This window comes from Nerophis lumbriciformis, linkage group LG07 (assembly GCF_033978685.3).
Source record: "Nerophis lumbriciformis linkage group LG07, RoL_Nlum_v2.1, whole genome shotgun sequence".
In the NCBI taxonomy this organism is placed as follows: Eukaryota; Metazoa; Chordata; class Actinopteri; order Syngnathiformes; family Syngnathidae; genus Nerophis; species Nerophis lumbriciformis.
Window position 1 is genome coordinate 36,432,501 of NC_084554.2, and position 25,000 is coordinate 36,457,500.

The 25,000-nt window shown below is 39.8% G+C and overlaps 1 protein-coding gene across 1 annotated transcript in view; it reads left to right on the forward strand.

The window, feature by feature from the left end:
* The first annotated feature begins 18 nt into the window (after positions 1-18).
* LOC133609559 (protein disulfide-isomerase TMX3-like) overlaps positions 19-25,000 on the forward strand; it is a 41,553-nt gene continuing 16,571 nt past the window's right edge. Inside the window, exons 1-13 of the mRNA XM_061965249.1 lie at positions 19-88; positions 338-395; positions 1,772-1,811; positions 6,500-6,623; positions 6,703-6,748; positions 12,082-12,162; positions 12,386-12,485; positions 12,577-12,654; positions 14,740-14,806; positions 19,813-19,911; positions 21,056-21,113; positions 21,273-21,326; positions 22,333-22,389. Of these exons, the coding sequence (XP_061821233.1) occupies positions 55-88; positions 338-395; positions 1,772-1,811; positions 6,500-6,623; positions 6,703-6,748; positions 12,082-12,162; positions 12,386-12,485; positions 12,577-12,654; positions 14,740-14,806; positions 19,813-19,911; positions 21,056-21,113; positions 21,273-21,326; positions 22,333-22,389 (896 nt within the window). The 5' untranslated portion in view covers positions 19-54. The remainder of the gene's footprint in view (positions 89-337; positions 396-1,771; positions 1,812-6,499; positions 6,624-6,702; positions 6,749-12,081; positions 12,163-12,385; positions 12,486-12,576; positions 12,655-14,739; positions 14,807-19,812; positions 19,912-21,055; positions 21,114-21,272; positions 21,327-22,332; positions 22,390-25,000) is intronic.

Here is a 25,000-nt window from a genome sequence, read left to right on the forward strand (position 1 = left end):
AGTACTGCATTTAGCCTGTGTATTTCCTGCTTGCTGCTGTTTCCAGCCGCAGCAATGGCAGCAGTGAAAGCGCTCTTGCGTTATGGAGGTACATTCAAACCCCCCTTTTTTAACTTATTGTTTGATTTTCTTAAGCAAACTCCCTCCCTTGTGTGTGGTCGCGGTCTGTCTGTTTCCAGTCGCTCTTAAGTTAGCAGTTTTAGTTGAGACTACGGCGGAATATGATGCTATAAGGATGCTAGCTTTAGCCTAGTGATGCTTCAGTCACTGTCAGTCATGAAGGGTTTTGCCAGGATGTTAATAAAAAATGTCTCATTCTTTTTATTTGTCTTTGCAGTCATTGCGGCTTTCATGACTTCAGCCGTGCTCGCCTTTGTGGAGGATCTAGACGACACGTAAGTATCAAATGTACACATTTATATGATTCTAAACATGTTTAAACATGGTTATAATATGGGCTTCCATTATTCCAAATAAATAAACGTATTATCATCACCTTGTTATTTTAGCTTATTGTTTTACTGTATTTTTTATTTTATGAGTAGCAGTCCATCCATCCATCTTCTTCCGCTTATCTGAGGTCGGGTCGCGGGGGCAGCAGCCTAAGCAGGGAAGCCCAGACTTCCCTCTCCCCAGCCACTTCGTCCAGCTCCTCCCGGGGGATCCTGAGGCGTTCCCAGGCCAGCAGGGAGACATAGTCTTCCCGACGTGTCCTGGGTCTTTCCCGTGGCCTCCTACCGGTTGGACGTGCCCGAAACACTTCCCTAGGGAGGCGTTCGGGTGGCGTCCTGACCAGATGCCCGAACCACCTCATCTGGCTCCGGCAGCGGCTTTACTTTGAGCTCCTCCCGGATGACAGAGCTTCTCACCCTATCTCTAAGGGAGAGCCCCGCCACCCGACGGAGGAAACTCATTTCGGCCGCTTGTACCCGTGATCTTGTCCTTTCGGTCATAACCCAAAGCTCATGACCATAGGTGAGGATGGGAACGTAGATCAACCGGGGAATTGAGAGCTTTGCCTTCCGGCTCAGCTCGATACGCATTACTAAAGACGCCGCACCGATCCGCCTGTCGATCTCACGATCCACTCTTCCCTCACTCGTGAACAAGACTCCGAGGTACTTGAACTTCTCCATTTTGGGCAGGGTCTCCTCCCCAACCCGGAGATGGCACTTCACCCGTTTCCGGGCGAGAACCATGGACTCGGACTTGGAGGTGCTGATTCTCATCCCAGTCGCTTCACACTCGGCTGGGAACCGATCCAGTGAGAGCTGAAGATCCTGGCCAGATGAAGCCATCAGGACCACATCATCTGCAAAAAGCAGAGACCTAATCCTGCAGTCACCAAACCAGATCCCCTCAACCTCAGCCTAGAAATTCTGTCCATAAAAGTTCTGAACAGAATCGGTGACAGAGGGCAGCCCCTTTTGAGTTAAAAGAAAATAGCAGGGGTCTGAATCTTTGGGTACCTAACAATTCGATCTGATTCCGATACTCAGGGTGACGATTCGATTCAGAATCGATTCTCGATGTAACGCGGTATTTGATTCAAACCGATTCTCAATTCAAACTTATTCTCGCAATATATTATTTGGTATAATAAGTATAATAAAACCGGTTACATGTTAGAGAAGATCTTCTGGTTGCATGGAGATGACCTAAAAAATTAATTGATTTAGAATCGGGATGGATAAGAATTGCGATTCAGATGGGAATAGATTTTTTTATGCACCCTGAAAAGATAGTAACTATGCTGTCTGTTTTTTTGCAGATTTAAAGAAAGCAGAGTGAATGATATCTGGCTGGTTGATGTAAGTTTAAACACACACACACACACGCAAAAACACAGACACACACTCAGGCTCATCCCTTGCGGAAGTAGGGGAGGTCTGACTGTGGTTATAAAAACAGGGGTACATTGTGATTGTGATAACTTTAATGACTAGCCATGCATGTTGGGTAAAGCCGTGATGTAAAGGCCTTGTCAGTAATAACAAAAAAAAACGGTTATTAAATTTATTCAGTTGTGTGTTTATCAAGGTGGAATTTTTATTTTTTTTTAAGCACAAGTGCCTAAACAATAGTTTTACATGGTTTTGTTGCATACAATGTTTTTTTTTTAAGATCCATTACTTAAAGCCATAATGTCTACTGTGGTGTACTTCTACTATTACTACATTTTCATATAAAACTAAGGTGGTTGATGCAACAAATACATAAAGATTCACATGTGTACATAGCATGACAAAAAAATAATGTGGAACATGTTTTTTAATGTCCAATATTAGTATAACTAAAAATGTAGCGGTATAGTCTCAAATTACATTGTAAGTTATTTTACCGTAGTTTTAAAATGTTTCATAAAAAATATCCTGTTGCTTAGAACAGTAGAAAAGATGGATGGAATGATTTTTCAGATGGCGGAGGATAGTTGTCAACTTCAAGGGACATTACATGTAAAAACATCCATCCATCATCAATTTTCTACTGCTTGTCCCTTTGGGGTCGCGGGGAGTGCTGGAGCCTATCTCAGCTGCACTCGGGTGGTAGGCGGGGTACAAGTCGCCCCCTCATCACAGGTTTCCGTCACAAAAATATCCGAGTTAGTATCATAATCAGCTATTATTGGCCAAGTACAAGGAATTTGCTCTCTTGTTCAGTGTATACAAGAAATATTACCGGGGCGGTATAGCTCGGTTGGTAGAGTGGCCGTGCCAGCAACTTGAGGGTTCCAGGTTCGATCCCCGCTTCCGCCATCCTGCTGTTGTGTCCTTGGGCAAGACACTTTACCCACCTGCTCCCAGTGCCACCCACACTGGTTTAAATGTAACTTAGATATTGGGTTTCACTATGTAAAGCGCTTTGAGTCACTAGAGAAAAAGCGCTATATAAATATAATTCACTTCACTTCACTTCACTTTATTAACGATTAACTAAAAATACAGACTGGTACTTAAACTACAATTTGCAATTCCGGTAGAAATGGCCTGATGCTGAAGCTGAACTGAAATGCTGATTGGATGTAGAATGACTGTTGGAATGGTTTGAATGTTGACAGTGTTTAAATGTTGAAGAGCTGACGCTGACCTGAAACTGAGTATCACAAACCATGATTTTTCAGTTTAATCATACAAAATTTGCCCAAAAAAAAGCTAGCATAAAAGGTTAGCATGCTAACGATCTCAAAAGTGTGCTAGCAGTTAATGCACATTCACTATTACCATACGTGCATGACAGCAAAGATGTATCACAAAGCATGATTTTGAGGTTTAAACATACAAAATTTGCCCAAAAAAGCTAAGATAAAATGTTAACATACTTGCTCGACGGCTCTTTGGTTATAACAAACCATGATTTGTAGGTTTAAACATACACAATTACCAAATAAAGCTATAGCATAAAACGTGCGAACAGTTAACATGCTTACAAGCAGGGTCAGTGGAGTGTTCAAATGGCTTGAGAAACGTGGGATATGAAGAGGTTTGTATATTGCCCATTCATTTTCAATTGAGGGCAATTCCTGGTAATCAGAGAACTTTCGGAACCAGGAAACATTCGGGTTTTGAATGTCCAGGGTGAGTGGAGTGTGTGGAGGTTGGAACGGTTCAAATCGGATGAGAAATGAGGGATTATTGTACATTTCCCATTCATTGTCAATGGGGATAAAAAATTACCGGTACCGTGAATTTTGGGAAAGGGAAAACATGTTTTGCGTTTGACATACAGTATGTGAAGAGCAGTGTGGGTTGATGATTGAAAGTTTGGAATTGGTTAAAAAATGGCGCACATTTTTGAGAATGTCGGGCATTGCATAACTATAAATACGTCCATTTATTTGAATAGGAATTTCCTAGAAATTTGGGAATTTTCAGGATTTTTTTTTTAAATTATAGGTAACACAACAATTGTCCTGGATGATATTAGTGGGTTGGTGTTAGGGATGTCCCCCCGATATTTGCAAAAAAATGCGTATCGGCAAGGCATGGGAAAATGCCGATCCAGATCCAGTTTAAAAAACAACAACTCCGGTTCGTGTTTTCCAACGCACCGATTTAAATAATACATTCCACTTTTCTGCTGCTCCCTAATTTCCGTTCCGCATTTTTCAGCACACCTTCAACACATCCACACGTCTGTGGATTCTCACACAGTTGCTGTAAGCTGCTGGCAGTACACGACAGGCTCTTCTCACTCTTTACTGTGTCTCCCTCTCACAGACAGCAAGCGCACCTTCTTACACACGTCACATACTGTCACGTCATACGTCACATACTGTCACGTCATACGTCACATACGTATATACGCCCTTTCCCAGCAGAGAGGTAGAAGCATGGCTAACGTTAGCTGTGATGCTAGCGCAGCCGTGTGACCAACAGTCCCTCTAAGGTGCGCGCCTGTGCAATTGCGCACTGCTCAAGAGTCCTCTGTGCATAGCAATTATATGCCACGCACAAAATCAAATAAAAAAATAAGCGCATAACAATTTTCGACACACGGACACGACAGAGAAAACAGTTTTCGTCATCATTGTTCAAATATTGTAACGTCTGTCGACACGCTTATCTCCATTTGGTGCCACACGCCCACACCATCAAAATGCCGAGGCAAAAATTTCCACATCAACTCCGTATGAAAAAATTAGTGATTTTTTTTTTAGTTATGATTTCCTTCTCTGCATGAAAGTTTAAAAGTAGCATATATTAATGCAGTATGAAGAAGAATGTTTTAATGTAGAGATGCAAGCATTGAAAGAAAATTTTGAAAATCAAGACTACATTTCTTGCAAATGGGTGCATTTCTACCCTATATTTTAACTTTAGATTTATTCTCATATCAAACTCTTTTGGCTGTCTTTTTGACACTTACCGGTACATCCGGCGCCCCCCTCCACACCCCGGATTATAAATAATGTAAATAATTCAATGTGATTATCTTGTGTGATGACTGTATTATGATGATAGTATATATATGATAGTATATATCTGTATCATGAATCAATTTAAGTGGACCCCGACTTAAACAAGTTGAAAAACTTATTCGGGTGTTACCATTTAGTGGTCAATTGTACGGAATATGTACTTCACTGTGCAATCTACTAATAAAAGTCTCAATCAATCAATCAAAACACATAGAATCATCATACTGCTGTGATTATATGCATCAAGTGTTCATTCAAGGCTAAGGCAAAATATCGAGATATATATCGTGTATCGCAATATGGCCTTAAAATATCGCAATATTAAAAAAAGGCCATATCGCCCAGCCCTAGTTCAATGATGCCATTTCTGTTTGTCATGTATAATTTTGTCTATTTTGTGTTTATCCTTGAATAAACAGGTCAGTTTCTTGTTACCAACCATTGTGTATTATTCAAACTCCCCTAATTCAGCTGGCTAGTTGTTATCAAGAGTACTAAAACCCTTTTCAACATGATTCTGACAACTAAGTAGGCTAAATAACTTTAAACTTTAATACATGCTCGGATAGGCCAGTATCGGTCAGTATCGGTATCGGATCGGAAGTGCAAAAACAATATCGGTATCGGATCGGAAGTGCAAAAACCTGGATCGGGACATCCCTAGTTGGTGTTGGAATTTTTCAAAACGTTTGAAAATTGTTGACGTAGTAAACCTTGAATTTGTATGAAAAGAAACATGGTAGCTTTGTTGTCCCAATTAAAAATAAGAATTTGAAGGTGGAATGGTCAAAAACAGTTGACAAATGTGGACTGTAATAACTTTCCAGGAAGAGATGAAAATAGGGCTTTAAAAAAACGTGAATTCCTGGATTTTGTTTAACTTGGAAAATGGTAGTTTGATTGTCCTAGGTGTGTGGGGTGTGTGGATTGTGGAACGGTTAAAATCGGTAGAGAATTGTGGAAATTGTGTGAGTTCGAAAAATGGCCAATTCATTTTCAATGGGGAAAAATGACCCGGAAAACCGTGAATTCTGGGTAATGTAGGATATTTAAAAACAATTTTTTGGGGGAGCTCACGATTCCCAGTCGAGCCGAACGTTTTGATAATTGAACGGTTTTGATCAGATGAAAATTGTTTTGCGGTGGAATAATAATAATAATAAATAGATCAGATTTTGTGCAAGGCTAATAACAATATTGCAGTGTTTATTAGAGAAAAGTAAAAAGATGATGACGTGAACATGAGTTAGTACATTCACAGTGACAGATTAGTTTGTAATTTCACAGCGTTCATCAGATTGATACCCTGAGGGAAATAACTGTTCTTTTGACGGGTTGTTATGGTGGCATATTGTTTTCACCCTAAACAATTACTGAATGCAAAATAATATATTAGATATTGTTTGTTTCTGCTTGTCTCACTATGATTTAATCCCAATGTTTAATCAACCGGGTTTAATAGAATGCACAACTTGGCTGCAGCCAGCAGAGGCTCAACCAGCCTAGCTTCTGATTGGCTGATGACAACTATGTATCTTTAAAACCTGTACAGTAACCTTCCATGTTGTTTCTCCCCTTCAGTTCTACGCGCCGTGGTGCGGCTACTGTAAGAAACTCGAGCCCATATGGCACGAAGTGGGCGCCGAGCTGAGGGTCTCCGGGTCGCCGGTCCGCGTGGGGAAGATGGACGCCACTGCTTACTCCGGTGAGTCTGTGCGAAGTTTGTCACAAAACACAAAAAAACTGTAGCTGTCTTCTGATTGGAGGATTTTTCTGTGTGTTAGGAATGTCGTCAGAGTTTGGTGTGCGTGGCTATCCTACGATAAAGCTGTAAGTGTCATCTTGCATTTCTTTGTTTTAAAGCAAGCACACAATTCATTTTGAGTTGTGAAAAAAATGTGTTTGAGGAAGTCTAAGTCCAAGGTGAAATCTGAACATATCCCCTTTTGGTGATTTTTGATGATCCAAATTTTAAGGTTGTCATTCTCTGCTAAGGTAACATATGTCAGGTTACTGGGACGGTGTGGCGCAGTGGAAGAATGGCCGTGCGCGACCCGAGGGTCTCTGGTTCAATCCCCACCTAGTACCAACCTCGTCATGTCCGTTGTGTCCTGAGCAAGACACTTCACCCTTGCTCCTGATGGGTGCTGGTTAGCGCCTTGCATGGCAGCTCCCTCCATCAGTGTGTGAATGTGTGTGTGAATGGGTAAATGTGGAAGTAGTGTCAAAGCGCTTTGAGTACCTGGAAGGTAGAAAAGCGCTATACAAGTACAACCCATTTATCATTTATTTATTTAAATAATTTTTATTGGTGCTGTGTCAGGGGAAATTTTAAAACTTTTTTTGTTGATGGTCAAAACAATAACCCTATAGATTTTTTTTTACGATATCCAGTTCAAAGTTTTTGAGGTAATGGTGGTCAAAGGTCGTACAGCTATAACTGGTGTGTAGTAGGGCTGGACGAAAAAGTATACCTCGATATATTTTTACTTAAACTTGATATTCGATATTTATCTCGATATATTTTTCTGTGAAAGTATACATATAAAGATATTCAATTTTGAGCGATATTCAGTGAAATTGAAGTGAATGACAACTGTGCTATGAACAGTCAGTGGCACTTTTATTAACCCAGTTAATCAAGATGGGTATTTACAGCAGAGAAAATAAACTGTTTAAGTAGTACAGAATTACATAACATAAATAAACTAGAATAGTATAGTATGAGATAGGCTCTAGTACCCCCCGCGACCCCAAAAAGGGACAAGCGGTAGGAAATGGATGGATGGATTATTTCTACTTAAAATAAATAACATAGCTGTGCAAATAATACAAAATGTATCAAACTCCGCACTTTGATTTCTCTTCCTGGTTTGATGACCCGTCCTATCTCGCCTCTGATTGGCCTGTCCCTAACCAATCGTGACTCATCACAGGAAACAACCAACCAATCATGGATGTTCTTATACGTGCAAGCACGTCTTGGAAGGAGGAAGGGGAGGGGTTTAGTAGCCCATGGAGGGGGAGCGGGGGAGAACAAGAAACACAACAAATAAGCGGCATAAATTATTACGATATTTTCTTAATTCATATTGTGTTTAAAAATATATCAATATATCTTACAAACTCAATATATCGCACAGCCCTAGCGTGTAGGGATGGGTATCGAATTCTGTACTTTTAAAAGCACCAACTGAATTATGTCAGTCCTACTAGGTATAGATTCACATAAAATCAAATTGTGCCATATTTCGATACCTTTTGTTGCACGTGATGTCATATCCGGTTGCAGACTCTTCACCTCCGGTTGCAGACTAAACACCGGCTCATGTAACGGATCACTCAAGCAGCGCTCAGAGCGGACTCAGCCAAATTCCCTATAAGTAATGTTACAATTTTCAACACCAACAAAACAAATGTGCTTGGTAGAATACCGGTACACTCAAATGTAAAGTAAGGCTCCACTCTTCCAAAATGCGCTAGCTTGATGCTAATTTACCAAAGTGCTACAGCAACAGACAAAAAGACTATGTCTGACCTTGTTTTTACAACTGGGAAAAAAATGCACTTTGAGATGTTAAATATTTCCATCCATCCATTTTCTACCTCTTGTCCCTCTCGTGGAGCCTATCCCAGCTGCATTGCAGGGCCAACACAGATAGACAGACAACATTCACACCCACATTCACACACTAGGGCCAATTTAGTGTTGCCAATCAACCTATCCCCAGGTGCATGTCTTTGGAGGTGGGAGGAAGCTAGAGTATCCTGAGGGAACCCACGCAGTCATGGGGAGAGAAATGCAAACTTCCCACAGAAAGACCCCGAGCCGCGGGATTGAACCCATGACCTTCTTATTGGGAGGCACGCGCACTAACCCTGTGTCACCGTGCTGCATGTTGAGTAGAATTTTTGCTGACAAAAATGTGTCCGTTTTATTTTTTGTTTATTTCTTTAGGATATTTACTGTCCAATTACAGTACAATGGTAAATAATTTTATATTAATGGGAAATAAGTGTTTGTCCTTTTAAATAGTTACTTGCATTAATATATATTATAATTACATTATGATCGCTGTATAGTTTTTATCGATTATTTTTTCAGTTTAAGAGCATGACGTAGACAAAATTTGCATAAAGCTAGATATGTTTAGGTAAATTATTGCATATTGTTTAATGTGTGGCACCTTGAAACAAGAATATGTTGATTGACAGTCTAAAAGTATTGTCTTCCTTCACTCGTTATTTTCGCAGATTTATGCATTTATAAGTATAAAATATGAAAATCGAGAATTGAATTGCAATTGTAATTTCCCCTCATAATCGGGCAGCCAAAACGCCATATAGATTAACATTTTTTCAAAGGATGAAAATGGATAGATCGCTAAAAGACTCACAGTTAGCATGCTATTACTTAGCAAGATAGTGCTAAATAATAAAACGTGCAACAGCAGTTCTATAGTAATTTTACATAATGCTGTGTAGATATACACTTTTTGAAAGGATGAAAGTGGCTAACATGCTCACAGTTAGCATGCTAAGATGGCGCCAAATACCAAAGTGCTAAAGCGATTCATAGTGACTTTACGTCATAGTGATTTACATATACAGTTTTATTATAAGTAAAATGCTAACATGCTCACTGTCAGCATGCTACCGCCTAACAAGATGGCGCTAAATACCAAAATGCTACAGCAATTCTATAATAATTTTACATCATGTCATGTAGATTTCCACTTTAATAAAAGATAAAAATGGCTAACATGCTCACAGTTAGAGCGCTACCACCTAGTAAGATAGAGCTAAATACCAAAGTGCTGCAGTAGTTTTATAGTGATTTTACGTCATGCCATGCAAACATATAGTTTTAATGTAAGCAAAATGACCAAAATGCTAACATGCTCAAAGTTAGCATGCTATCACTTAATAAGATGGCGCTAAATACCAAAGTGCTACAATAGTTATGTAGTAATTTTACATCATGCCATGTAGATTTACACTTTTTTAAAGAATAAAAATGGCTAAAATGCTAACATGCTGACAGTTAGCATGCTACCACCTGGTAAAATAGCGCGAAATACAAAAGTGCTACAGGCTGTTCTGTAGTGATTTGACATAACGCCATTGTAGATTTACACTACACTATTTGAAAGGATGAAACTGGCTAACATGCCAGCAGTTGGCCTGCAACCAGCAGGCAAATCCTGTTCATTTTGAGTGATTCTCTGGCCAAGATGGTTTGATGTAGCTCAGCTGTTATTGTGATCGCCTATATTAGCATTTCTGCTATTGCTTCACACTACATCATACTTCATTTGATTACATAACTAACTGGTGTAGCCTCTGTCATACTCTCAAAGGTGGACATTTGCATCTGAAGCATCTTTCATCAAGTAGGTTCTGTCATTGTGAATCTGTTGCTCCAGAGGTTTGTCCTGCTCAGAAATGTCCTTCAGGAGAGAACGCTGTGCTGTTATTGTTGTCCCCCGAGCCTAATGAAATAACAACCTCACTGGCTATATTCACCTTAAATTCTATTATGTTGTCTTAATGAAATGCGACTGTTTTCACATAAAGTGGAGCGCCCACAGCTTGAGCCTAGCTTGATGTATTATGCGGCGTGTACACTTTTGTTTTATGAAGCGAGGTGGTGGCCAGCTGCTGCAGTACAGGTCTCCCAGCGTAGTTTCATCAAGCTCATTTGGGAGACGGCGAAGGGTTCATAACATTTGAAACCAGGGAAGGGATGGAACATCCATCAGAGAACAGCAGATCTCTCCCCTGTGGTACCCGCTTGATATAGCCTTTTTCTCCGCCTCCCCTTAGTTATAAGCAATGATGCAACTGCACTGAACCTCACCACACTAACGCTCTATGAAATGCATTATAATAACTTTAAAATATACTGACATTGACTTAAAAGGAGATTAATACAATTAAAAACAATTATTTAAAAAATGAGACTAAAAAAATCCACACAAAGTATATTCTAAATATTCAAAAAACAACAAAAAATAGTTTAAAGTCATAACTCACAGACTAATATTGTATTAATGTTGTAGACTTCGTGGTTTAATTATTCACTAATTGTTTAAAATCCTACCTGCTACACAAAGCTGTCCAAACATTTTCCACTTTACCAAATTCCCCACAAAATTGGAGACACTTTATATTTTTAACCTTTTTTTTATTGGTGAATAAACGTGCTAAAAATCAAATGTAGGTCAAAAAATGATCAGCCAAGAAAAAACAGCTTGTATCTAAGCTTTGTGTTATATTTTTAAAATGTTAATTTTTGGTTTTAAGGCATATAACAGTGGTTCGCCAAATTTTTTACACCAAGCACCACCTCAGAAAAAACTCTCCAACTACCACCATGATGACCAACTTTAAAATACAGTATCGTAGGCCTAAGTATTCATTAAAACCAAGGCACAAGTTTTATTCAACAAGTATATTGAATATTGTTGGTCACTAACATTACACACAGTTTGAACAGCAACACTGTGTTCGAATATAAGAAAATACAACACTACATTAATCAAGTGATTCTTTAGCGTATCACTAGATGGAGCCCACCACACATTGAGAATAACTGTCATACAATTTCCAAAAGTATAATTACAAATTAAATGTGCCCCCCCCCAAACAACACACACACACACACACACACACACACACACACACACACACACACACACACACACACACACACACACACACACACACAATACGTCAGTCAAATAAGTACAGGTAAATCTATTAACGTAACGCCACAGACAACTGTATTTAGTGCCCCCTGATTGCTCTCCAAGAAATATAACAATTAATAAAAATAAAAAAGACTTATTAGTTATCTACATGGCGTTTCAGTCCGGGTTAAAGTGGAGAACAGTTTCTTTAGCATATTAAGGAAAGCACCACATACTTCTCACCTTGTTATATTTAACAAAGCAAATAATTTTTTGTATTCGTGTGTTTCTTAACATTCCACATGTTTCTCGTTGTTTTTGATGTTGTTGTTTTCATTTTAGTGAGGCGTTATCCTCCTCCATATTGTTATTTTCAGAATATGCTGCAGGCTGCACACATTTTGAACACCCCTCCAAAAGTCAAGTACTGTATTAAGTCTAGTAAACATAGCTTTTGCATTTTTCTTGCAGGTTAAAGGGGGACCTGGCCTATAATTACAAGGGTCCGAGAACAAAAGACGACATTGTAGAGTTTGCCAACAGGGTGGCAGGGTAAGTGCTGATGCCTCCTTAAAGAAGTACCGTAGTCACTGCTGGCCATATTTATGTCATCACTGTCTGGTAATATGGCCGCTTACCACTTGATGGCGCCACTGTTTCACAAATCACACATTACATTTGCTTACAGTTTTCAGTCTGCTTTGACTGCGAGAACATTTCAATACATTTCTCCTGTTTCGTTGCCTTATTTTAATCTTTCAATCCTCCTCTGCAGGCCAGCTGTTCGAGCATTGCCCAGTAAGCAAATGTTTGAGCACATGATGAAGAGACATGATGTGCTGTTTGTGTACGTTGGCGGCGAGTCCCCCCTCAAAGTAAGCACCTCACTTACTTTTTACTGATAGGCTGCTGCATCATTTACAGTGTGCATGCAGTAATTGGAATGAACAAATTCTGTCGCTGTAGGAGAAGTACAACGACGTTGCCACCGAGCTCATCGTCTATACTTACTTCTTCTCTGCCCATGAGGATGTCTTACCAGAGGTAACGGTTTTCTTGTTTTTGTCCAATGTATACTTAAAGATGTAATTGGCATTGGTTTTATATGCTAATTTATATTTGAAATCATAAATCTATATATGACTTCCGTGAAAACACACATTCATAGGTACGGCGTGGCGCAGTGGGAGAGTGGCCGTGCGTGACCCGAGGGTCTCTGGTTCAATCCCCACCTAGTACCAACCTCGTCATGTCCGTTGTGTCCTGAGCAAGACACTTCACCCTTGCTCCTGATGGGTGCTGGTTAGCGCCTTGCATGGCAGCTCCCTCCATCAGTGTGTGAATGTGTGTGTGAATGGGTAAATGTGGAAGTAGTGTCAAAGCGCTTTGAGTACCTTGAAGGTAGAAAAGCGCTATACAAGTACAACCCATTTATCATTTATCATTTAAATATCCAAAAATGTACGTAATCTAAAAAATAATATTAACAATATTTGATAACATATAAAATGATTAAATACATAAAAATATAGAATAGTGGGGCTAATAGTAATAAATTAAATGGAAAATAACACAAAATAAATTAAGAACCTAAGAACATTTGAAATAGATCAGTAAAAAGCCTTATTTAAAATGGTGTCATTTTAACCTTTTATTAAATAAAAAAAAAATCAATAGTTAAGGGTGCTCAGCATGACTATTGTATTTGTAAATTACACTTGGATAAACTTTATCGATCCCCAAGACAAATTGTTTGATCACAAAAGCTCAATTGCAGGAAGAAAATATAAAAATAATACTCTCAAAAGCACTAGAAAATAGGGATAAAAATAAGATAGTAAACAATACCAACTGTACAAAAGAAATAACAAAATAATACCAACTGTAAAAAAGCAATAACCAAATAAAATAAATAAATAAAAATATATAAATCTTGCTGTATATTGTATTTTAAATTAGGGCTGTAAGTGATTACTTTTTAAATCAGATTATTCACACACTTGAACTGTGATTAATCATGATTAATTACAGGTTATTATTTGCTTGAATAAATGAAATATGCTGAAGAAAATAACCAGTATTTGGATACAAATGCAATTTTGTAGTCAGATTGGCATTCAGGAATGTTTTTTTTTTTAATGTTTTACTTAACTGCAAGTCATTGATTTGCTCGCTATTGACAGGCGAATTAAGTGCACATTTTGTAAGTCTTTGCAATAACATGGCAAACTAAGTCGTAGGTACTAACGTAAAATATATTAATAGATAATGTAATAGACACCCTTTAACAACTTAGTGTACCATTTACATTTGCATTTACTTATTCTTAGTTTAACCAGTTGCTCAAACAAAAAAGCCTATTTACCTTTTTAGATGACAGTGCTGATCTCTTTTTGTGTGCAAACTACTTCCAGGGTAGTTTGTAAGACGGTAGTTGGCGACAAGAACGACATCTTGCAGCACTTGGTCTTCACAGATGTTAAGTGGCCTACATGTGGTGACTGTCCATTTCAAAAAGGCATTGTTAGCTCATCTGTGGTAAATGCAGATAAAGTTAGCCGAAACTTGTCAGGTACAAAACTTTACCTTACTAGCGTATATAAATCAACCATTTATAAATACACATCAGTAGGCTAAATGAACCTCTTCAACATAAAGTCAGCCAGCATAGTTTTTTTGTCCTCTGTCTGCGTCCATGTAGCATTCATGCTAGCGACGCCATCCTCACGTTCATGTTTTGCTTTAAGATGCTATTTTAAACTTGATGTGTGCCGACGATAAGGATATTTGTACCTGTGATACCAACTGATTACCTCCGTTTCATATAAAGTTCTGTATGAGTTTGTTTTGAAGGGCGCAGAGCACAATGGCGGTCAAAACAAACACTGTGATAAAACTCCATTCATTTATGACAACCCGATAACTTTTTTATTCATCACATTAGTTAACGCGTTAATGTTGACAGCCCTATTTTAAATATGATGAATATTATACAGTATGTAACCTAATGTTGCGCTACTCAACTGTATATGTAGGCTCTACATGCAATCATTGCAGGCTTACAGTCTCGTTTGTTGTTCTCCATGTAAGCAAAACACACATTTCTTTAAAATATGTTTTTGTTTTCAGTCTGTCACCTTGCCAGAGCTCCCTGCGGTCATCGTCTTTAAAGACGACGCCTACTTCACATATGATGGTAAGTCTTGCTCCCTTTCCTAATCTAGCACTAAACTAGGTCGTCCTCCGTTCTGTCAACAAGTTCCCCCCCCATGAAACTGCATTTTTTTCATCGGTTTCTCCTCGCCATGGGCCTCGACCGCTACACTGTCTTTGGCTGCGTGTGCCGTTAGGCCCGTAAATGGCGGTTTGCTTCCCGGGTGCACTCGCATAGCAGACTCGGGTGGGTGGTTTGGCGGATGTGGGCGTGGGAGACCACAGAACTTGTGGCGTAGGGCAAATGAATAAATGGATGTGTCGGCCTGTCAAGTGTTGCTCTTTAGCCGTTTCCTTCCACCACAGTCCTTAATGGGGACTGGTACTTTGTGTTTTCACTGCCAGTAGGGGTTGCGGGGAATCACTGCCAATGTCTCTCTTCATGCATTTGTTGCGATAAGGGGGTCAGGAAGTGTACTCTCCTCCACAAGCCTGGGTAATGTGCGTAAAAGCGGACAAAAAGCCGAGACGTTTGGCACTGAAGCAGATATTGGTTTAAAGATAGGGCTGAAAAATTAATAGATTTTTGAGTTTGATTTTGAATATGGCTTCTCCCAATGATGAAAATATAATAATCGAAAAATACGATGAATGGGCCGTGCAACGTGCATGCAAATTCTGAATTCTGAATGCTGTCATTGTAAAGAGAATGACAATTTTCAGGGGAAAACAATGTGTCGGGTAGCGCTTATTTATCCCTGACACACTCATGGTGGTAAAATAAGTGGGTAAAAAGACCGAAAAAACTGAATTGTATTTGTTTAATCTTGCTATTGTTGTTTAATTTTATTGTTACTATTGTTATTTTACTTCTTTTGGTGAGTTCGTTACTAATTTATATAGTTTTTTTTAAACACATTTAAAGTTAGGTTTTGGTGGTACAATAAATACTCATGTTTTCAAATTAATGAATAATTGTGTTATTATTCGTGATTACAATATCAATCAAAATAATTGTGATTATTATTTTTGTCTCAATCGCCCTAAGTCATGGCGAGCGATGGTTCCAAGGAGAAACCTAGAGACACTTACATTGTTTAAGCCATGTTTTTTAACCTTATGTAAGCAAAAAGGCTGCAAGTTGAAACTAATAATGCTGCACTTAAGCAAAAATAAACTTATTTTACTAAACATTTTTAATTTTTGGCCGACGGCTTGCTTTTTTATTGGCTCACTGCTTAAAAAAATGTTTCCAAAATTGTTTTCACCTATTACACACAGCCTATACATTGCTTTTACAAAGTATATTGACCTACATTGTATTCGTTTGAGCATATTCAATACACAAAATGAATTCAAGTGACTCCCATGTCCTTCAATTTTTCTGAATCTATAGCAATATTTTTTTAACAAAATTTTTTTAATCAGATTATTTACACTTTTGAATTGTGATAAATCATGATTAATCACAGGTTATTGCTTGGTTGCATAATTTAAAGGGGAACTGCACTTTAAAAAAAATTGCCTATCGTTCACAATCAATATGAAAGACAAGACGACAAATGTATTTTTGCTTTTTAAGCATTTTAACTCTGCTCACAATTGAGCCCATACATCCCTCTAAATAATCACCCGAAAACCGCCAACAATACTCCATTTACATTTCGGGACTTGAATATTAACCAAGTATCATTATATTGTTATTATAAGCACTAACGCAAACAAACTATTTATAGTGGCGCTGTGATCAGAGAGAGCTAAATAGCTTGTGTGGCTATATTGATATCAGCTGGTGAGCTGCTTTCTCGCCTTGGAGCTTGTGAAAGTTAATTCTAGATCATACATAATGCCTCTCACCTAGATAGTAGAAGAATGAGGACATATCCGACTAGTTGCTCAACTTTGGCATCCAATCTAGACCTGGAAATGGTGAGAAAGACATGAAAAGTTGCTTAGTCTGCGCTTTGTTCCACCCTCCCTTTTTCTTCGCAAGGATTATGACTCATTCGTCATCTAAACGGTTTTTATAGTAACATTTTATCAGTCGGCATTCGAGTGACAGCAGACATTGTACAGTAAGGGCTGTTTTATTATGTTTGTTGGCTCTCATGAAGTCTGCAGTCACGTGAATTAACTCGTTATTTTTGACGGCCCTCACTTTTTCCTTTTATCAAAATCTTTGCTCAAATAAATCAAACTGTGACGTTACAATGAAGGAACGTAATATAGCGTAATTATGGCCGACTGTTCCACCCCAATGGTAGCCTTATGTCTCCTCTTTCTTATGATCTGTTTATTCAATGACAGCCCATTTAGGCAGCAGACCAGAATCTGCGGTGCTCTGGTAAGGAGTCAAATCCTTTCTGCTTGTGTTTCTTCAAGATACAGCCACTATAAAAAAACATTGTTGTTGATACAAAGGCTAGATTGCACAAATTCTTCACGGTTGACAACACATTGAGTTTTATTTTATATAGACTGCATTGTTGTTGCCTGCGAGTTTGCAGTTCCTAGAAAACCTAAATCTTCCTCCCCCACTTGGATTCCAAGCACATTTACTGCTCTCATTCTTGTGCCGATGAAGAGCGCCACACCGTCTATATCCAGCCTCTCGTTTTTGCGTGAATAATTCCTCGGGGCCTTGTTTATCTTTTATTGCTTTAGCACACATCAGAAGCCGCCGCAGCGTTGCCTGTTTTTTTAAAATATTTTAAATAAGAGCGCAGCGTCGTGGCTTATGCATATTTAATTCCCGGGATCCTCAGTGTCATGCTACAGAAGCTGAAGCGGGTGTCTTCTGTCACTGCGCCGCAGGAGGTTTTGATCATGCTGCTTGACATGAGGCTAAGGAGTGTAATTAGCAGGAAGGTCGGCGTTGATGCAATATCACATGCAGGCGTCGTCCTGCTCGCCGAGGAGGCTGCTTTTTAAAACGTCTTTCTGAGTTTTAGGCCGTCCCACTTAATGCTCGGCTTAAAGTCTCCTCGCTAATCTCTCCTCGTACTCGGAGTTTGACTGTGGCGCACCTCCTATGGGAACGTACAAAATGCAGCCAGCTGTGAGGCAGAATTGCTTTGCATACACATTAACTGGTGGCGTTTAAGTGACGGGCCGCTTAACAGGCCATGACAGCGATGACAAGACACCGCCGAGCATCTGAAGATAATGCACACCAATGACGTCTCTCGGCCGCAATGCCTATGTGCACGTCAGCAAAGATGCAGATGGCGGAGTCCTTGATATTTGTTGTTTTGTGAATAAACAGATTAGCAAATTTGAATTCGGTTTATTGATAATTATTAAGCATAAATTTACTTTGTCTGTGTTTTGGGTTCGGATCAAGAGGTCTTTGTTCGATTAGCCTTTCTCGTTGTGCATGCCATCGTCCTCTCTGCTCTTGACATTGGATTCTCTCGCTCCTCCCAATGTCTTTTTTATTCCTGGCCCTCATCCTTGTCCCTCGCACCCTGCTGTATTGAGATGTCTGGGACCAGCACCCAGGATGAGGGCATCTCTAATTTGTTTGAAGGTGAAGCAGATGCAGTAAGCATGTGTGTCAGGTTGCGGCAGGGCGAAGTTGATTTAGCAGCCTGCCCCCAGCCCACTATAGGGCCTTCAGCTCGCCGTTGCCCCTGGGGGAAGAGTGTCTGCATGCAGCCCATAAATCCACAACATCTGTGGAAAGAATGCGCTGGAGTCGACTCAGCAGCTTTCTGTGCAGCACAATCTCAGCATTAATATCTATGCCAGTAACACAGAGAAGCAGTGACCTTGCGCTTGAAAAATAAAGCTCTCCAGGTTTTCTGGCGTCGTGTATAGCATCAGCCTCTCAGGCCCTTTAAGGGGCCACTTAAGAAGTGCGTCAAAGTCATCGGCCCTCCTGTAATTACTCTCACGGCAGCTGTAAGGCCATGATAACTTATTAACATGTCGTAATGGGGTCCCAGCTACTTTAGAGGTTGATAATGAACGTCCTGTAGTCGCTCTTAGCGCTTTGCAGACACTCTCCTACGTTGCTATTATTAATCCAGTGGAGCTGGTTGTGCTCTGCATGTGGCCTCCAGATGTGTGAGTGGCAACATGTGGCTCTCACACGAGACATTGCCTGTTTTCTTCTTGAATGTCTGAAATACACCCCTTCCTTTTGTTGCATGCGGACAACAATTAATGTGTCACGCCATGGATTAAAATTGTTATTAGAGATTGATCTGTATGTTTTTTTTCAGGACTAATACCGATTATTAGTAGTTAAGGAGGCTGATAACCGATATTTGGAGCCGATATCCATTGCAGTAAAAGTTAGGTAAACATGAATAGTATACGTCAGTAAACAACTGGACATGGCTTTAAGTTGTCAAAAAATTTTTTTTTAGGAATCACAGCAGCGACTTAATGTTTTATGTGGCACTAATGTTGTGGTAATTTAGAACCAAAACACATCAGGGGATTTCACAAACATCTTTATTACGTGTCTAAGAGGAGCATAGACGTTTGCTCTTCAAAATATGGGAAATCTCCTACATGCCTGTTCTTCTTTACTTATATAATATGTCTCCTATTTTTAAAATTTTAACATAGTTTGGATTTTTTGCAGAGATTCTACCGTCTTCATGTCCATCTATCCATCTTCAACCGCTCTGTCGCGTTATTTGTTTGAATCATGGAACATGAAACTCGTCGTGCTCCTTTAATGAATTCCCACATTCCAAGTGTTGTGGACTGAGGCTTGTCGTGCGACTCCATTGCTGCAGTAGTGAAAAACAAACGGGAGGAAGACACTAAAAAAACCCAAAAAAATTGGGATTCCTGGCAAAAAAATGTAAGTTTTGACAAGTTCATGTAAGCAGAGGAGACGTAATGTGGACGATCAGCATTCCATAAGGAAACAAGGGGGGGCGGGGCTTTGCTGCGTGAGCGCAGCTGTGAACTCAGCTAAAAAAAGGTTGATACCGATATATGTCAAAATGCCAAATATCGGCAAATAATTGGCTGACCTTTAGTTGTTATTAACAAGTTGTGTTGATAAAAATTTGCGTTCCTCTTTTGCAGAGTACGAGGACGGCGGTTTGTCTGGGTGGGTCAACAGAGAGCGCTTCCAAGGGTATCTGCAGATCGATGGCTTCACGCTGTACGAGCTCGGAGACACAGGTCAAATTCACTTCCTGTCATCATGATAACAATCATTACACCCTTAATAGCTGCTCATTAGGGTTGTCACTGTTTTCTAAAATGTATACCATCCTGCTCTACCTTGCAGACCTCCCCTCCCGCAGGAAGCTTGGGGTGGGTGGGAGTTAAGTAGAAAGTCTTAAGCAGCAATTTTAAAGTGATGATCTAATATTAGATGCAGTATTTTGGCCCTTAATGTGCGCTTTCCTGTGATGACTGCTTTGATTTAGCTGCTTCCTGTTTCCGTACTTCTTCTAACAAGCACTACTACCAGGCAAACATGCATTTTAATTAGACCTAGGCTGTTGCTGATTAAAGCTGGAGACTGCTACTTTCAAAGATTACATATCGGAGGCGTGTGGTTCGCTCTTGAGTGCACACAGTTGCATGCCTTAAACGGACCTGGTGGAATACAATTTTCACGCTTTGCAGCTTGGTCAGACACACATCGTAACTCACAGTGACATTAAGCATTGCGTCCCTGTCTTAAGTGCCTGTGTACCTGCAGCTTGCAGAGTAGTTTGACCATGTAGATATGTTTTGTTCAAGGAGAAGTGACTGTGAAACAGGCTCGTATTTGTAGTCCACTGCAACATAAAAAAAGTGTATGGTCACATTTGTGGAACAGTTTCTATCAATCACAATAGGCTCCGGTGAATATAATAGTATAGATTTAGTTGCTCTTATTAGCTGCTTTAAAACCAAATAATGTGCTAACATAAAGATGTAATGTAAAACAAACATTATGCATGAACTGTTTTTATGTTGCAGTTAATAAGACAAGTTTGTTTAAACGATCTATGAAAACAAACTGCTGAAATAGCTCAATAGCAGTAAAACTGACAGCCAACAGTTGTCACCGCCAGGGGTCACTCTTGTCACAACACGCTTTATGGAGGCCTGAGCATGCTGTAGAAGCAAGCATATGTCATGTGTTTGCTCAAGTGTTTATCATGTTTCCCCAACTCTGTCATTTGTGTCCAAATCCAACTAAATGTTAATTAGTAAGTAAGATAGTCACCTTATTTTGTGTCCCCTTGAGCTCCTTTGGAGCCTATCTCCCCAACCGTTGTCCTCTCACATGCTCCCATTTGTAATACCCACCCCCGTCTGCTCTCTTTAGGCAAACTGGTGGCGATCGCAGTCATTGACGAGAAGGACCCCACAGAGGAGAGTGGCAGGTACGAGGAAAGCACGGCGAAATGACAAAGCACGGCCGCCGCTTTGAGTGCACAGCTGTCCAATCAAGATAATACTTGCCTCGCTTGTTTGCATATTGCCACGAATTGCACAGTAGTTTGCCCATGACATTGCAATCTTTTTTTTCTTCTTTTTTTTAGATTAAAAGCCATGATTCAGAAGGTGGCGAAGGAATACAGACAGCACTTTAACAGGTACAGCAAATTAGCCTCTTAGCCGCTCAGAAAGCCTGCAAATGATGTATCAGAACCCCAGTAGTAATGTGCATTAGTCAAAATTGTTTTTATTTCACTTGTCAATCAAAATTGTTCTAAAAGATCATGCTTAATCATCTATCTTTGTGTGCAAAATAACAATGGTATAAGTGTGTTAGGAATTTCGAAATAAAGGTATTTGGGAAAATTGGGTTAGAAATAGCTGGAAATGTGGAAGTTGAACTCTTCTTGTTTGGCCGTTCTTTACTTGAAACATGACTGCTTCTATAGGTCCCAGATAGCATCTACCTTCCCACTCTTGAAAGGCCACAAGATTCAATTTTAGAACTCTTCACCACGGAAACCACTAAGTCTATCTGATAATAAATACGCCTCCAATGGATACCCTGGTTTATAGTTCCATTTCCTGGGGGGAAAGTTGAAGTAAGCTGCCAGGATTCCGAGTCATAGGAAGACCTAAATTGATAATAAAAAAAAACAAGTGATTACATCTCATCAGCTTTTGTATCTGCATGTATCTTAATCGACATGACATTCAAATTCAAACTTTTTATTAGCTCAACTCCCAGGCTGCCTCAGTGCTGTCAGCAAAATGATCAATAAGCCAGAATGATGTTTCATATTGTGTTCACTGGATTTATGACATGCTTCCGTCTCATAATCTCACCATTGATATGAGCGCAGGCGCCATTATGTAGCATGGGGCAGCAAAATGAATAGAGAGAGAAGGTAATCAGTCTTTCCTACCTGAACTACCCATAATGCACTCTGCTGACATGGTGCCACACAATGAGATTCAAATTGAATTCCTCTTCTTGTCGCTCTGATGATTATTTCCAAAATCCCTCTCTCACGCTTCATGCAAACTGAGGTAGGTAGTTTGTTTGCATTCCACCGAGACAGGAAATGTACTGGACTTCTTTTTTTTCTGTGTTTTTGTGTACTTAAGCTTCAACACTTAATTAATGCGGCCTTGTGTCTACAGAGACTTCCAGTTTGGCCACATGGACGGGAACGACTACATCAACGGTCTCATCATGGGGTGAGACAGCCCCCTCTTCCTCTTCACTTACTCCCTGTGCCATCTCGCCTCACATGTAGAATGTTTGATGATAGTAAAGCCTATAACGCACTGGATCTATAGCGACATGTAGTGTACGGTAATAGCGAACAATGCTGCCAAATGCAAATGTTATGCGAATAAAGGCCCTGACATGCCTCACTTTTAATTATCCGGCCAATCATGTGTGCCAATGCGGCAGATGACATAATGTGCCTTAGTAAGAGAGACTCACTAACAGATGAACGCATTTGTTCTTCAAATGGCCAAAGTTAAATAGTCTCTAGGATAAAACGACGTGATTGGCCTCCCGATGGTTTATTTTTTATTTTTCCCCCCACGAGCACGGCGCTCAGTTTTCCAGGACTGACTTTTTTTGGATGCTGCGGGACAGGATTAATTGCCCTCCTTTGAGGGATGAAATCCTGGCCTGTCAATGTCCACTAATCCCCTTCCCCCAGGAGGGCCGGGGAAAATAAATCTGATGGTTTTTTATCCCTCTTTCTGTCATCACAGCGATTACTGCATCCTGGCAGCAGTCTGTCTGGCATCAGGCTGCCACCACTTTCACCATGGACACATGCACACACATAGAGAGGACATTATGTAGCAATTACATTTATTTCCGGGACTGTAGTAAACTACCCCCTTATTTTCTTTCAAAACAGCAATTGTCCCAAAGGTTAGGTGATGCATATTAAGAAAGCATATACCCAGAATGCAACTGACTGACAAGTCCAAAATCTACAAATCAAGACGCATTCTAAAAGAACAGAAAAGAGGCGAAAATGCAACCCAACCAAATCCCCCCCCCAAAAATGCAACCTGAAAACCAAAATGGCTGACGACTTACGCATCCTACTGTTTATGGTCTTTGATGATTTTCCATGAATCCTGTCATACACATGTGTACACGCTATATTGTGTATGTTTGTTTACATAGTTAAACATGTACAATCGTCTGTCGCCACAACGCGCTTAAAATTTTGCAGCTTGACCACATTGCGGATTTTAATCCACGAAAATTATTTTTATACATTATTGGTCCTAAATTAAGCATAAAAATGGCAAAATAGACTAAAAGTATGAACACTACAATGGCTTTGGCCACTAGAGGAGACCAAACCAATCGAAGCGTGCTGTTTGGTATCGTGGCCACTGATTGGCTCAGCCTCACACAGCAATTCAATATTGCTCTAAAAGAGTGTAAAGCTCTAGAGCAGGGGTCCACGCCAGCGTGCAAAATCTGGCCCACGGGAAGTCCCAATTAAAAAAAAAATATATATAATAATTACACACATATATATATATATATATATATATATATATATATATATATATATATATATATATATATATATATATATATACATACATACAAACCTTGTTTCCATATGAGTTGGGAAATTGTGTTAGATCTAAATATAAACGGAATGCAATGATTTGCAAATCATTTTCAACCCATATTCAGTTGAATATGCTACAAAGACAACATATTTGATGTTCAAACTAATAAACATTTTTTTCTTTGCAAATAATCATTAACTTTAGAATTTGATGCCAGCAACACGTGACAAAGAAGTTGGGAAAGGTGGCAATAAATACTGATAAAGTTGAGGAATGCTCATCAAACACTTATTTGGAACATCCCACAGGTGAACAGGCAAATTGGGAACAGGTGGGTGCCATGATTGGGTACAAAAGTAGATTCCATGAAATGCTCAGTCATTCACAAACAAGGATGGGGCGAGGGTCACCACTTTGTCAACAAATGCCTGAGCAAATTGTTGAACAGTTTAAGAAAAACCTTTCTCAACCAGCTATTGCAAGTAATTTAGGGATTTCACCATCTACGGTCCGTAATATCATCAAAGGGTTCAGAGAATCTGGAGAAATCACTGCACGTAAGCAGATAAGCCCGTGACCTTCGATCCCTCAGGCTGTACTGCTTCAACAAGTGACATCAGTGTGTAAAGGATATCACCACATGGGCTCAGAAACACTTCAGAAACCCACTGTCAGTAACTACAGTGGTCGCTACATCTGTAAGTGCAAGTTAAAACTCTCCTATGCAAGGCGAAAACCGTTTATCAACAACACCCAGAAACGCCATCGGCTTCGCTGGGCCTGAGCTCGTCTAAGATGGACTGATACAAAGTGGAAAAGTGTTTTGTCGTCTGACGAGTCCACATTTCAAATTGTTTTTGGAAACTGTGGACGTTGTGTCCTCCGGACCAAAGAGGAAAAAAAACATCCGGATTGTTATAGGCGCAAAGTTGAAAAGCCAGTATCTGTGATGATATGGGGGTGTGTTAGTGCCCAAGACATGGGTAACTTACACATCTGTGAAGGCGCCATTAATGCTGAAAGGTACATACAGGTTTTGGAGCAACATATGTTGCCATCCAAGCAACGTTACCATGGACGCCCCTGCTTATTTCAGCAAGACAATGCCAAGCCACATGTTACATCAACGTGGCTTCATAGTAAAAGAGTGCGGGTACTAGACTGGCCTGCCTGTAGTCCAGACCTGTCTCCCATTGAAAATGTGTGGCGCATTATGAAGCCTAAAATACCACAACAGAGACCCCCG